Source organism: Sardina pilchardus, chromosome 12, assembly GCF_963854185.1.
Source record: "Sardina pilchardus chromosome 12, fSarPil1.1, whole genome shotgun sequence".
Classification (NCBI taxonomy): domain Eukaryota; kingdom Metazoa; phylum Chordata; class Actinopteri; order Clupeiformes; family Clupeidae; genus Sardina; species Sardina pilchardus.
The window spans coordinates 4,144,713-4,158,785 of NC_085005.1; the positions used below are offsets into that span (position 1 = coordinate 4,144,713).

The window sequence follows — 14,073 nt, forward strand, 5'->3', positions numbered from 1 at the left end:
ACTCTGATGATGAGCTCCCATGTTTTCATAAGAAAATTACTTTGCGTTTAAGCCTGTGACACCGTAATGTTCTATGTAAATAGTCACATATAACCTTATCCGTTTTGTTATTATTACAATAATGTGCCAACAGCAATCAGGCAGCTGAATTGTGCTTAAAATCCCCTTTTCTGTAGTATAGGCAATGATGATCGTTGATGAAAATGCTTATTTTATTTCTTTTTTTTACATTTGCTATAAGTCTATTTGAAGCAGTACTACATTGGCAATAAGCTGCATACACAAAGCTGAGGAGCAGGGGTGGGCAGGCTGGAGGACTCTGCCCCTTGGTTCACTGGAAAACCCCGAGCGCATGGGTGACATAATTAGCTAGCACCTCATATACCCTCCCTTTAAATGACTGTCTGGGCCTGAACAACTTCATTGGCAACACAGAGATGTTGTGAATTGGACAACAGGAATACTCATATCATATCCAAGCTAACATCCAGGCTGTCTTGTAAAATAGTTTTTTATATATATATATACTGTATGTAACAATAGATAATGTAGTGTGTATGGACTTGGACTCTAGGATCAAGGGATTTGATTGTCCCTTTAAGAAAATGATATAAACAATCTGTCACCTCAGTTCCCTTAAAGTCAAACTGACTAGTTCAGAAAAAGTATTAAGACAAATATGTTTTACTTGTACATTTGGCACAGAAAAAAATGTAATGAAAAGAAAGAATGATCTTCACTGTCGTTAGATAAGCAGCTGCATAAACTAACACAGTGATACAACTGTTAAATGTCAATCAGCATGCATCTTTGTCAAGAGGACAGTAAAAACCAAAGTGGCATTGGTTGAGGACATCAGTCTTGTTAGATTCTACTTTTTTTTTGCGTTCGCATAGAAGTTTGTTAGTAAAACAAAAAAAGGGTTGCGAAAAACTAACTTCATGTGGCTGCATAATGGATTTATTTGAAATTTGCTACAATAAATTACTTATTAGTTCAATCTGCAGCATCCATCAAGTGCCATTAAGAACACATTAAATGCCAACTGTCCCAACAAAATCCTCTTTGTTGCACATAAACATTTACTTTTTCATTTATCAAACAGCAGAACATTTGTATATTCTCATGATCTGCAGTCTCAGCACCGTCCGTGTATCAGGCAAAATCTTGGATATGATTGTACTATTGTGGTTGAACAGGAGCTACCATGGACATTCGATGACTTCTGAACAATGACTTTGTACAGTTGCAATGTTGCACGTTTGACGGGAAACCATCCAAATGCATTTCACAATGGTGCTGCAAGCACATCATTTACTGGATGGGTGGGTTGTTTTAGCCTGAGCCTATACAACTTGCCAAAAGGCTCGCAGTAAAGCTGGAATGAAAAAATGAAGATTGTCATATCAACATGAGACTTGAATAACATAACAAATGTCTCTTGATGAAAATTATATAAAAAATAAAAAAAACTACACCAGTTGAAGTGATTGAAAGTAATATTCATGTACTGTGAGTGTGGTATTTCATACAGTTTTTAGAAGTCCCCGTGTCACACTGGTTTGTATGAGGTTAAAGTGCAGCCATAATGTTTTTAGCAATGATGGAGCCATCCGCATGTATCAGTCCATGAAGAACCAATCCTTGAGCAGAAGCCCAGCTGTTTGCTGTTGGAGTCAGACTTTTCCACTGAAGTCAAAAAGGTGACTTGGGCTGGGGCCCGGATTCTTCCTGGTTCTGTGCAGACTCGTAAGCAGAGTGATTGGTTGGTTGGTTGGTTGAGCGTATGTACAGGAGAAGGACAAGTGCAGTCACCCGGTAGAGGTATAAACCCTGTATATCCAGTCCACTGATTAACCATTACAACATCTTCACCCCCATCACTAACTTAGTCTCTCTTTGTCAGCGCATACAAAAAAACACAAAACACACACGAAAGCTAAATAAATAAACAAATAAATAGATAAATAAGTCAACAAATAAATAAATACGTACGTAAACTAAAACATCAGAACATGGAAACCAGGGTGACCCTAACATGGAGAGCAATGAAACCTCTCTCATTTTGGAATCGACCGTTGGTGTTTCATTCTCGAAATATGATTGTATTAAAAGGTTCATACAAAAAAAAAACTCAATTCTTTACAGTTAGTAAAAATGCACTCGTTTTTAACGGGTACCGCTCACAAATATGAAATTGCATATACCCAAATATTTGCATCCCATATCTAAGGATATGATTGAGTCACTGTCACATATTGCTAATATTCTGTTGAACCATATAGCTAAATGGTTAAAATGCTGGATTGTCTATTTAATATTCAGAACATGTCTGAATGGGAAATTTCAAAACCACAAAACAGATAACATATTTCTCATGTGTTACAGTCTTACTCTAGTTTATGGGATACACACCAATAAGTTTCCGTGTCATGATGTTTGCAATCATAAATAGTTTGGTTTTTATTTCTAATCTCTTCTGGGTTGTCAAAGCCACATAGCGTGGCCAGAGGGCACCTGCATGACCACCGACCGGATTCTCCTCGGACTCTAAAGCCTTCCTTGGACACTCTTGACTTTTTTTCTTTTTTCTGTTTTTACAAAACGTATAAATTTACAACCACCAAACAACCCGTGCACAGACACATTTCCATCACGTTTCCCCAGTGAAAAAGAGGTTCTATGAAACACTGCTCCTTGCACTTTCAGCCTATGACATTCCACCTTACTGCACATTTCAAGATCTGTCATTTAGTCAATAATCTTTTAAAATAACACACATATACACTAAAATGTGCATACATTAATTAGCAGCTATAAACATTACATCACATTATGTCAGGTCATATGAAAATGTACAAAATATGAATGCTGCTCAAAACTAGTGCCATGATTGGTAATTACATTTAAAGCAAGGCATTAAATCATAGTTATGGATTTTTGAGAGCATATCAGCACTGTTCATGATGCAGAATGATTAGATAAATTACAGCCATAAAATAATGATCCATAAATTTTACATCTGTCTCATCTCCTCTGCGTCCTCTTCCCTTGTATCTTTTTTTTTCCCCCATGTTGTTTTGCTCAACATGTTTGAATTTGATTGGGTGACGCTGCCATCAGACTCAAAGACGGCTTCAGCCATTGGTTAGTTCAGGAGGACACCCTCCCGCCCCCTGCCCTTACACGTGGATGCCCTGCACGGCCTGCTTGATGTTCTCCAGAAGCGCTTTGTTCTCCGGGCTCTGGTACTGGTCCTGGTGTGTGTACATGTCCGTCAGGGTGTCCACGTACGTGTCAAAGTTCTGCTCGTTCATAGGCTCCTGTGGGTGGGGAAGGGGCACCAAGCAGAGTCAGTTAGGGGGAAATGGGAAGGAGCAAGTGACACAGACACAGGCACAGACACAGACACAGACACAGACACAGACACAGACACAGACACAGGCGCAGACGCAGAGGAAGTGGGCACAGTGATGTAACATAGCACAGCCAGGGACGTGCCGAATGGAGCAAGTCATCTGTTTATAATCTGGTGTCTCGTACACAGGGGAGACTGTCAGAAAATACACTCAGACTGTCAGAAGGACCCAAATCCAGTGAAAGCGATCGCTAAAGATGTAATGCAAAAAGCCTGTCGGTTTGAGGTTATGCTACGCTTCCTGACAGCTCTGAATCCATGAGTAGAGGGAATCTCTGGGCACATTTGAATTGTTTAAAGGCAGTTCAAGGCAGATATTATTGCTTGATTGACCTGGTCTGAGCCAAAATCTCACCCCTCTAGAAACACAGTAGGAAAATTATATGAATGGTAGATCTTTGTATGTGTGTGTGTATGTGTATGTGTGTCTCTCTCTGTGTCTCTCTGTGTGTGTTTGTGTGTGTGTGTGTGTGTGTGTGTGTGTGTGTGTGTGTGTGTGTGTGTGTGTGTGTGTGTGTGTGTGTGTGTGTGTGTGTGCGCGTGTGTGCGCGCAGTAGAAAACAGCATTTGCAGGGTGTACAAAATAGAGAATGTGAGGCATGCATCCCTAAACTAAGTGTTGTCTTGTTCAACAAAATAGAGGCTATGAGGAAGGTATCACTCAAGCAGGAAGCAAGTCAAGTTCAGGGCAGTTTTGACTGTGTTCATATGGCTTGTGAATATGAATGTGTAATGGCAGGCAGTGCTCATTTCCCAGGTGGAAAGAATAAAATAGGGAGGCGAAGCAGCATGACAGATGATGCCTTCAAACGCGCACGCGCATACACACACACACACACACACACACACACACACACACACACACACACACACACACACACACACACACACTCACACCCACTCGTGTGCACATACATTAACCACACACACACACACACACACACACACACACACACACACACACACACACACACACACCACACACACACACACAGAGCACAATTAAATACTGAAATACTGACACACAGACACACACTGTTCCCTCATTAGAGAGTTGTCATGCAATCTGATGTATTTTCCACACTGAGGATATTAATTTGGCTTGTTTTTTGTCCCGGCTGCGGCATCCTGGCCTGCATGCCTCTCTGTGGTCCATAGAGGGCGCTGCAGGACTGGTCTGATCAAAAGAGTCTCATAACCATGCCACGTATATGATAGGACAGTTTGGATAACCCCACACTGTATTCACAAATGAGGTAAAACTTATAGTAGGGGATTTAAGGGGTAGGAGGAAGAGGTTATGGGTCATTTTGGAGAGAGAGAGGAAGGGGGTGGGGGGTGGGGGGGAGTGGGTGGACATTAGTTGGACAGTGAAAAGGGTCTTACTCTTTGGGCCATCTGTAAACAGCAGCTATGTCTAACAGGCACATCTTTCTGGGGCAGCGTGGTCTACAGAGAGAGGTGCAGAGAGAATACTATTAGCCATGGGGTCCAGAGGGAATGGGTGGAGACGACGCCTCCTAGCAGATGTTCACACAAGCCTAACACCGTCTGTGGAGATTATAAAATGGACATTTATCAGATGCTCTTTTCCTCATATGACTTTTAAGACAAATCTGACTGGAGTGGACAGACGTAGAACTTGGGTGGAATTTGACCTCATCATTGTATCAGGCACATTGCTGAAAACGGTGGTGCATGGAAATAATTTAATATTTAATCATTGTTTATCTATGTGTAGCAGCACATAAGAGGGGATTCAAATCAGCTTGGCTGGATTCAATACAAAAAAAAAAGCTTCTGCTGCTGAATGAAATCTAAACAAGATGGAAATGTGCTTAAAGGCTTTACGGGAATTATTACTGGCACAGCATGTCCATTTATTAGAGGGAAAATAACCAGACTCTAGTGGATTTTCTGATTACGATTTCAAAGGCATCAAGCCGAGTTAAGCGTGAACATCCTCAATAAAGCATTACATAATGGAGCCTCTTTGGAGAGGTGGAGTAAAAGTGTGTGTAGGCCCACATCACAGTCAAATGGAGACTCCTGAAGGAAAATAGCTTCTGATTATGCATCCACTATCTGTTGTCGACAGACTGACTTGTTTAAATTCTTAATTGCAGGACCAATTTAGCAAGTTTATTGTTCAGCTTTTCAAACAAACATCCAACACTTTGCGCAGACAAACATCCAACCCATTACTCAGACAAACATCCAACCCATGTTTAACCATTTAACACCTTGTAGCCAAAGCACATTGGGGAACAGTGAAGGTCTTTAGTGACAAACTTTAGTGCTGGAACCAATCCAAGACCTTGTTATTCACCCCACGAGTAGCAATTATCCAATCACGACCACCGCTACCACTGATGTGGATTAGACAAAGGCGTGTGATTGGATAATTAATGACACCATGAGAAAAAGTGTGGATGGTGACACAAAGAGCAGTGACTGGGGTGGGTTAGGGTGAGGAGCCGGAGTTCTGAACAAGAGCACACGATGAGGAACTCCACAACGCACAGCACAGGAAGACAGGAAGCAGATGACGAAGATCAGTCATGTTAAAAGGTTTAAAGGTCATTGTGAAATAGCAGTTCATTGGCCTTTAAGTTACTGTAGAATTGCTTTGACAAACTATATGCATGCATGTGTGATCATGAGATGTGTGCTGGTCTGGGTGTGATTCAGTGCATAAATGTTTGCGTGTGTGTGTGTGTGTGTGTGTGTGTATCTGTCTGTCTCTCTCTCTCTCTCTCTCTCTCTCTCTGTGTATGTCTATGTCTGTATCTCTCTGTGTATGTGTGTGTGTCTCTCTCTCTCTCTCTCTCTCTCTGTGTGCAAATGTGTGTGTGTGTGTGTGTGAGAGAGAGAGAATGTGCATGTGTGTGTGTGTCTCACCATGTGCAGAGACTGTGTGTGTGTGTGTGTGTGTGTGTGTGTGTGTGTGTGTGTGTGTGTGTGTGTGTGTATGTGTGTGTGTGTGTGTGTGTGTGTGTCTCACCATGTGTAGAGACTGTGTGTTGTTTGTGTGTGTGTGTGTGTGTGTGTGTGTGTGTGTGTGTGTGTCTCACCATGTGTAGAGACTGTGTGTTGTCTCTCACCATGTGTGGCAGCTGGATGTTGGCGAGGCTGTTGATGAGCGACTGGCTGAGGTTGGCCAGCTCGTGGAGCAGGGAGTCGTTCTGCTGCTCGATGGCCTTGTTCTCCTCCTCGATGGACTTCAGGTTGGTCTCCATGGTGGTGATCTGTGGGGGAGACAGCTACATTAAGTCTCTTTTTTAAAATTCAGTTTTGCTGAAAAACCCCACACACTTTACATAATCCAACTAAGTGTAAAAGACAGGAAACATTCAGTGAACAAGGATTATTTGAAATTCTGGACAGATCTTGTGGGCGCAAAAAACATAAAACATATAAAGACAACATGCTACGCTACAGGGGACAGATTGCAATGGGGGTGTGGGAGTGTGTGTGTGTGTGTGCATTAATAAATGTGTCCATGTGTTTTAAGTTTAAGTTTAAGTCACACACACACACACACACACACACACACACACACACACACACACACACACACACACACACACACACACACACACACACACACACACACACACACACACACACACACACACACACACACACACACACACACACACACAGACACACACACACACACACACACAGACAGACAGACAGGCCAACCTGATTGGTAATTAATGCTAACAACAGTGTGGGTCAATAACTACTTCATACTGCATATTGCATGACAGAAAAAAAACAACTCCTATGAAATGCACTCATATCAATGCATGACATGAGGTAGTGAACTGATTTTCTTGACAGATGCTATAAGTGTTCACGTGATACCTCTTTCAGAAGTTCAGCCTAGTTACTTTGAAGTGGAAATGTGAAGGACTGTTACTGTTACCTGTGTCCTCAGTTTAATCATGTCTGACTCCACTTGATGATTGGACTCGTTCAGATCTTTGATTTCTTCATCCAGCTGCTTGATCTCTTCGTCATTCTCTATTCCTGAGAAGAATGAAAGAATTTTACGCCTTCAGTCTACCTTCCCAAAATCTGGCAAAAACAACATACTGGTGAAAATAGATCCTAACTACATAAAGAACTGGCACTTCATATGGCAGGTTTCCTCTTTGCTCCCTGGTAATTCTTGACGAATTATTTGACTCAGACTGATTGTACAAGTCCTGAATTGAAGCTGATGCTGTAGCTTCATCATGAGGCCTTTCATGAATCCGATTTGTTGATGCAGTGACATTAGAGGATAAGACATAGTAGCGTTAGAGTATAAGTTGTACTAACATTAGAGGATAAGATGCAGTAACATTAGATGATAAGATGCAGTAATGTTTGAGGATAAGACGTAGTAACATTAGACGATAAGACGCAGTAACATTAGACGATAATATGCAGTAAGACGCAGTAATGTTAGAGGATAAGATGCAGTAATATGCAGTAACGTTAGATGATAAGAAGCAGTGACATTAGAGGATAATATGCAGCATGACGTAGTAACGTTAGAGGATAAGACGCATTAACGTAAGAGATAGATAGATAGATAGATAGATAGATAGATAGATAGATACTTTATTGATCCCCAAAGAGATATTCAAGAATGATGATTGATGATTCTAGTTGATAGTCGTTAGTTGATAAGACGCAGTAACGTCAGAGGATAAGACACAGTAAGACGCAGTAACATTAGATGATAAGATGCAGTAACGTTAGAGGATAAGACACAGTAAGACGCAGTAACATTAGAGGATAAGACACAGTAACATTAGACGATAAGACGCAGTAACGTTAGAGGATAAGACAGTGGTTCCCAAACTTTTTCCCCCATGTACAACCTTCTACGTCCTGACTCGGCTCGCGTACCCACACCATCCGACGCATTAAAAAGTAACACATTCTATTGACGCATTCCAGGCATCATGATTAATAAGTCGTAGCCTACTACAAATGATTTCCTTTAATGTCATGTTTCCATGTCGTTATAACCCGATTCAAAATCATTTATTCATTCGTTAATTAATTACAGAAAATTTGAGTTCATTTTTAACACCTTTCCGCCATAGCCCTTTTCATCTCGCGTACCCCCTAGAAACAGTACCACCAGTGGTACGCATACCCCAAATTGGGAATCCCAAAATTAGACAATAAGATGCAGTAACGTTACCTTTACTGGGCCTTTGTTTGAGCGTCAGCATTTCTACCCCAGTCATGCGAGCCTTCTTCATTGCTGATGAGGCACGTGGACAGCCTGACAGACTGAGGAAAGATACATAAATTACATTAATTGATAACATTAATTACCTAAACTTAGATATTTTGCCATTACATTAAAGCATACAACACACACACACACACACATACACAGGGACACACTCACACACACACTGACACACACACACACACACACACACACACACACACACACACTGACACACACACACACACACACACACACACCTCCGGTGTGTCAGGAAGCTCCCACTGACATGCCCAGAGCCGTCGCAGCCCGGAGTGGGGCAGGACATGCCGTCTGTCTTCCCAGACTTCCAGGCGAACTGGGCGCCGTTCACCAGTCCGTCCTTCTGCCGCTTGGCCGCCAGGGGGCATCCCGAGGCACTGCGGTGCGAGGCGTACTTCCCAGTCACGTGACCTTGCCCATCACACCCAGGGACTGGACACCTGAAAGGACGATGAATTCAGTCTGTCATGTTGCAGCTTCCGCTTGTAAATGTGTAGCAGTCACATAAGAGAAAAAATATACTGAGTCGTTCACACAGAGAATCTCTCATAGAGGCCGGTAACATCAAGGTCCTGAGTTGTCAAAATGACCTTGACTAAAGAGCCCCTCAAAACAAACCCCAGGAACTGTAGTGTGTCTCCTCTCCCAACTATGGCATCAAGTGCATACGGTTATCTGGTCCGCCTCTGACCCCCGTTCATCTCTCTCTCCCACATGCTTTGTCACTCTCACCTGTCGTATTTGCATAATGGCTCAACGCCCCCACAAAATATACTGTACATAAAGAAACATGACAAACCCCAGACTTCTTTCAGTATCAACAGCAGAGTCCTTCAACTTGCCTTGCCCTTCACCAAAGTTAGCCTGTGAGTAACGCTTGCTTTGAAGGTGGGGGAAAGTCACTACTTGTTCTTGAGGTGTCTGGACTGACTTTGTCCAGGCGAGGAGTTCAGCCCTAACAGCAGGCTCCGTGGGCCATTCTCCTGCTCCAGCTGGGTGAGAAATGACCAGCTGAGATTGATGATGCCAATGGCAGCGGGAGGGTCTGCTTGGGGGGGAGGGAGGGCGCGGCCAGGGGTACAGGTAGATGATGGTGGACACGCAGGCCAGACAGACGCCCTGCCGGCTGGGCCAAATGGATGCCCCAATCAGTCAACGCTTAAAGGATTCAGGGGAAGACAGACTAGGGGTTTTCACTCGGGTTTGGAGACAGACAACAGTGCTTCACGGGAAGTGGAAGGGTGAACATAAAACAGAAGTCACCTCAAGGGCGGAAAATAACTCGAGTTCACAGAGTGTTTCTTGGGTGGTATATGTATATAGACAATAATCGACAAAATAAATCATTCATCTATATAAATTTTTGTTTTCTGTAGAACTAAAGTGCTCTGTAGGAAGAATCAATTTTAAGTTTTAAACATACCCTGTTTTGATATTAATCAGCCATGCTACCTCAAACATGTCTCTCAATAAAGGGAAGTATGACAGAGACTGCTTGCCCTCACCTGATTGGCTCCTGGTCGTCCTTGTCTTCTTTGCTGTGCAGAATCTTGATACCACTTTTCTTTGCTCTGGGGCAGCCCGACAGACTGCAGCAGAACACAAACGCACACACACATGCACAAACACACACACACACACACACACACACACACACACACACACACACACACACACGCGCGCACACACACGCACACACAGGCACACACACACACGCGCGCGCGCACACACACGCACACACAGGCACACACAGACACACACAGATAGACACACACACACACACACACACTTTAAGGTAAACTTTAGCTGCAGAGGCCATCACCTGGGTTAACCCAGACTATCTGTAGCCACCTGTGCTCTGAAAAGCACAGGTGTTGTGGAACGGCACAGGTGAATGAGAGTCCTTACCTCCTGTGAGAGGCATAGTTTCCCGTGATGTGGCCCGAGCCGTCACAGCCAGGAGTGGGGCACCTGAGGACGAGGACAGGTGACAGGTGAGAGACATTTCTGGTGTAACATTCAGGAGTGACCTCTCACTCTCTTATGTGCCATTACAGAAATGCACAGTAGGCTCAAGAGACACACACAAACACACACACCACACACACACACACACCACAAAGACACACACACACACACACACACACACACACACCACACCACACCACACCACACCACACCACACCACACCACACCACACCACACCACACCACACCACACCACACTCACCACACGCGCACACACACACACACACACACACACACACACACACACACACACACACACACACACACACACACACACACACACAACACACACACACACACACACACACACACACACACACACACACACACACACACACACACACACACAGAGAAACTTACTTCAGATCTTGTGAGTTGGATGCAGACATCACTCCCCGGATGCCTTTGTCAGCCAGCTGGCAGCTGGAGAGCCTGCATTGACACAGCAGACAGAGTGACCAAGGAGGCAGACAAGACAAGAGCTCACTTGGAGTAATACTCTCTCTTTAGGGCCTAGGGGACCCCATGACACCCTCAGCACAGGTCAGTCCAGAGCATATCAGAGGATAATACATTAGCGTTGATTAATGTGTCATGCTATGCATGTCTTTTACTTAACTGTTACTTTTTAAACTATTGCGATGGGTGTATTCTTTTAGTTACTTTGGACAAGAAAAAAAGAGAAAAAAAGTTCTCTACGACCAAGGCACTCCAAGTTTAAAATGTCTTTAGTCCAACAAGAACCTAAAAATGCGTGTGTGAAGGAGGCTTCTTACGTGATAATCTCTTTCTTGGCCTCCTTGCAGGGGTTGTATTTGTGTTTGGGACTGGGCATGGTCACCTCGCCAGGATATTGGGGCTCGTCCAGGAGGTCTTGGAAAGGGTCAAGGTCATCGGGCTACGGATAGAGGTCGACAGGGCAGATGAAGGAAGAGAAGAGCAATGTGGAAAAGACAGTAGACGCCGAGAAATTTCTAGAAACAATCTAGTGAATGTTTCTGAAATCAACCTTAAGTTGCAGATAGTCAATGTAAGATAAATATATGTGATGCAATTCTAATTTCATCCTGTAGGTGTCTCTCTAGTCCTTTCTGTGGAGTTCCCTGGCGTCCTCTCCATACCTCTACCTAATATCTGGCACACTACACAGGATCTGTGTAGGTCAACGTCTTCAAAGTACCTTTGACAAAACGGTGACATATTAACACAGAACACCTGTCACTAGTTCAACTGGTCATACCATTCTTTTAGAATCTGTCTGGTTCTAAGAACATCAAGGTCATGGACTTCATTCCCACTGCTGACTGGGGGACCAGAGAAGAAGGCCAAGGCCAGTGTTGTAAGGTGACGCTCAAGCCGTGTGAACTCACTGACTGATATAATCATAGAAATCCATGCTGTATTGTATGCCACTTTAAGTTTCAAGCTTTTGCTCAATAAAGATATTATAAATAAACAATATACATATGATGCAAATAATATATTCTATAGATTACTATTATCATGTTGTAAATGATGTCTCTTTTAAACCTTTGATCATTTCTACAAAGGAAGACAGATATACAGACAGACAAGTAGAAGAGCAGAATGACCGCTGAGGAGAAAGACAGACATCTAGACACACAGATGCCCTAAGAAAGAGAGATTCATCCACAAACACAAACAGACATTCACACACAAACACAAACAGACATTCACACACAAACACAAACACAAACACAAACAGACAAGCAGGCACAGAGACAGGGCAAAGTTACACTGACTGACAGCAAGAAACATACACAGACACATAGAGACAGATGGAATGTCATACAAACAGACCGACATGCAACAAGACAGGGGAAAATAGCCAAATCTATAGAAAATACTACAGGAAGACAGATGAACATTTAGGCAGATGGCTATCTAGACCGGGCTGGTTAAACAAAGGTAGATGTACACAGACCCACAGACAGATAGGGAGACACAAACAGATAGGGAGAGCCTCAGACACAGAGAACCACAGACAGATAGAGAGCCACAGATAGATAGAGAGAGCCACAGACAGATAGGGAAAACCACAGACAGATAGAGAGAGCCACAGATAGGGAAAACTACAGACAAAGAGAGGCACAGACACAGAGAACCACGGACAGATATAGAGAGCCACAGACACAAAGAGGCACAGACAGATACGGGGAGCCACAGACAGGTGTTGTGTGGTGTGGTGTGATGTGGTGTTGTGTGGTGTGGTGTGCTGTGTGTGGTGTGTGTATGTGTGGTGTGGTGTGTGTGTGTGTGGTGTGTGTGTGTGGTGTGGAGTGGAGTGGGTCGGTACCTCCTTGTGTCCGTCCTGGTCCAGGTGCTTGAGCTTGGTGTAGTCCAGTGGGAGGTCCCAGCAGTCGGCCGTGCCCATCTGGTATCCGCGGCTGTTGAGCAGGGCCTGGCGATGGGGCGACATGGGCTCCAGGGGCGTCAGCACCGTGGCCTCACCGCCTCCACCCTCGCCCCCAGAACCCCGCCGCTGGTCATCACCACCACCACCCACATCATCATCATCAGGGCTCTGGAGGAGGAGGAGGAGGAGGAAGAGAGGAGGAGGGGATGAGGAGGGGAGGGGGGTGTTAGCCATTTTTAGCAAACTTGGCCTAGGACACATGGATCATGTCAGAATGTTTTTTTTTATCTAAGTTGAGAGAGAGAGAGAGAGAGAAAGAGAAGGGCGAGGGACAAAGACAGAGAGCAGAAAAAAATTTAAAGAGCGAGGGAACACAGTGACGGGGAAAAAGGAGAAGAAAGTAAAGAAGGATAAAAGGTGAGAGCAGCAAGAGACAGGTAAAAAAAAAACCCCGCAGATGCGCAGAAATAGGAGAGAGGTGTCAGCAGCAGGCACAGTGGCAGAGGGGCACGAGACATGGCACTCAGGTGAGACATGGGACTCAGGTGAGACAACGCCGATGACAGTGCACCTACGAACAAAGCCACTAGTGATAGAGGGAGGTGTGAAGATGATGAACGAGGAGAGGAAGTGAGGGAGGAGGAGGAGGAGGAGGAAGAGGAGATCAAAAGACACGCTCGCTAAGAGAAGGGCGGGAGCAGACACCACTGAATGATTAAAGAGGCTGGAAACATAAAGGCAGAAACGGAGGGAATGGAGCTGAGAGAGATACGCAATAAACAACTTATGTACACAGAGTGAGAGAGAGAGAGAGGAGGATAGAGAGGGGGATAGAAAGAGATATAGATAGATAGAGAAAGGGGGGATAAAGAGAGAGATAGATAGATAGATACATAGATAAAGGGGGGATAGAGAGAGATAGATATAGATAGAGAGAGATTAATAGAGAGAGATAGAGATAGATAGA

General features: G+C 43.9%; 1 protein-coding gene across 1 annotated transcript in view; it reads right to left on the reverse strand.

Moving 5' to 3' along the window:
* Positions 1-3,157: 3,157 nt before the first annotated feature.
* LOC134098280 (myelin transcription factor 1-like protein) overlaps positions 3,158-14,073 on the reverse strand; it is a 64,452-nt gene continuing 53,536 nt past the window's right edge. Inside the window, exons 13-23 of the mRNA XM_062551300.1 lie at positions 13,047-13,274; positions 11,506-11,627; positions 11,090-11,161; positions 10,611-10,673; positions 10,208-10,291; positions 8,921-9,142; positions 8,628-8,719; positions 7,353-7,456; positions 6,523-6,666; positions 4,805-4,867; positions 3,158-3,323 (exon numbers count right to left, since the gene is read on the reverse strand). Of these exons, the coding sequence (XP_062407284.1) occupies positions 3,183-3,323; positions 4,805-4,867; positions 6,523-6,666; positions 7,353-7,456; positions 8,628-8,719; positions 8,921-9,142; positions 10,208-10,291; positions 10,611-10,673; positions 11,090-11,161; positions 11,506-11,627; positions 13,047-13,274 (1,335 nt within the window). The 3' untranslated portion in view covers positions 3,158-3,182. The remainder of the gene's footprint in view (positions 3,324-4,804; positions 4,868-6,522; positions 6,667-7,352; positions 7,457-8,627; positions 8,720-8,920; positions 9,143-10,207; positions 10,292-10,610; positions 10,674-11,089; positions 11,162-11,505; positions 11,628-13,046; positions 13,275-14,073) is intronic.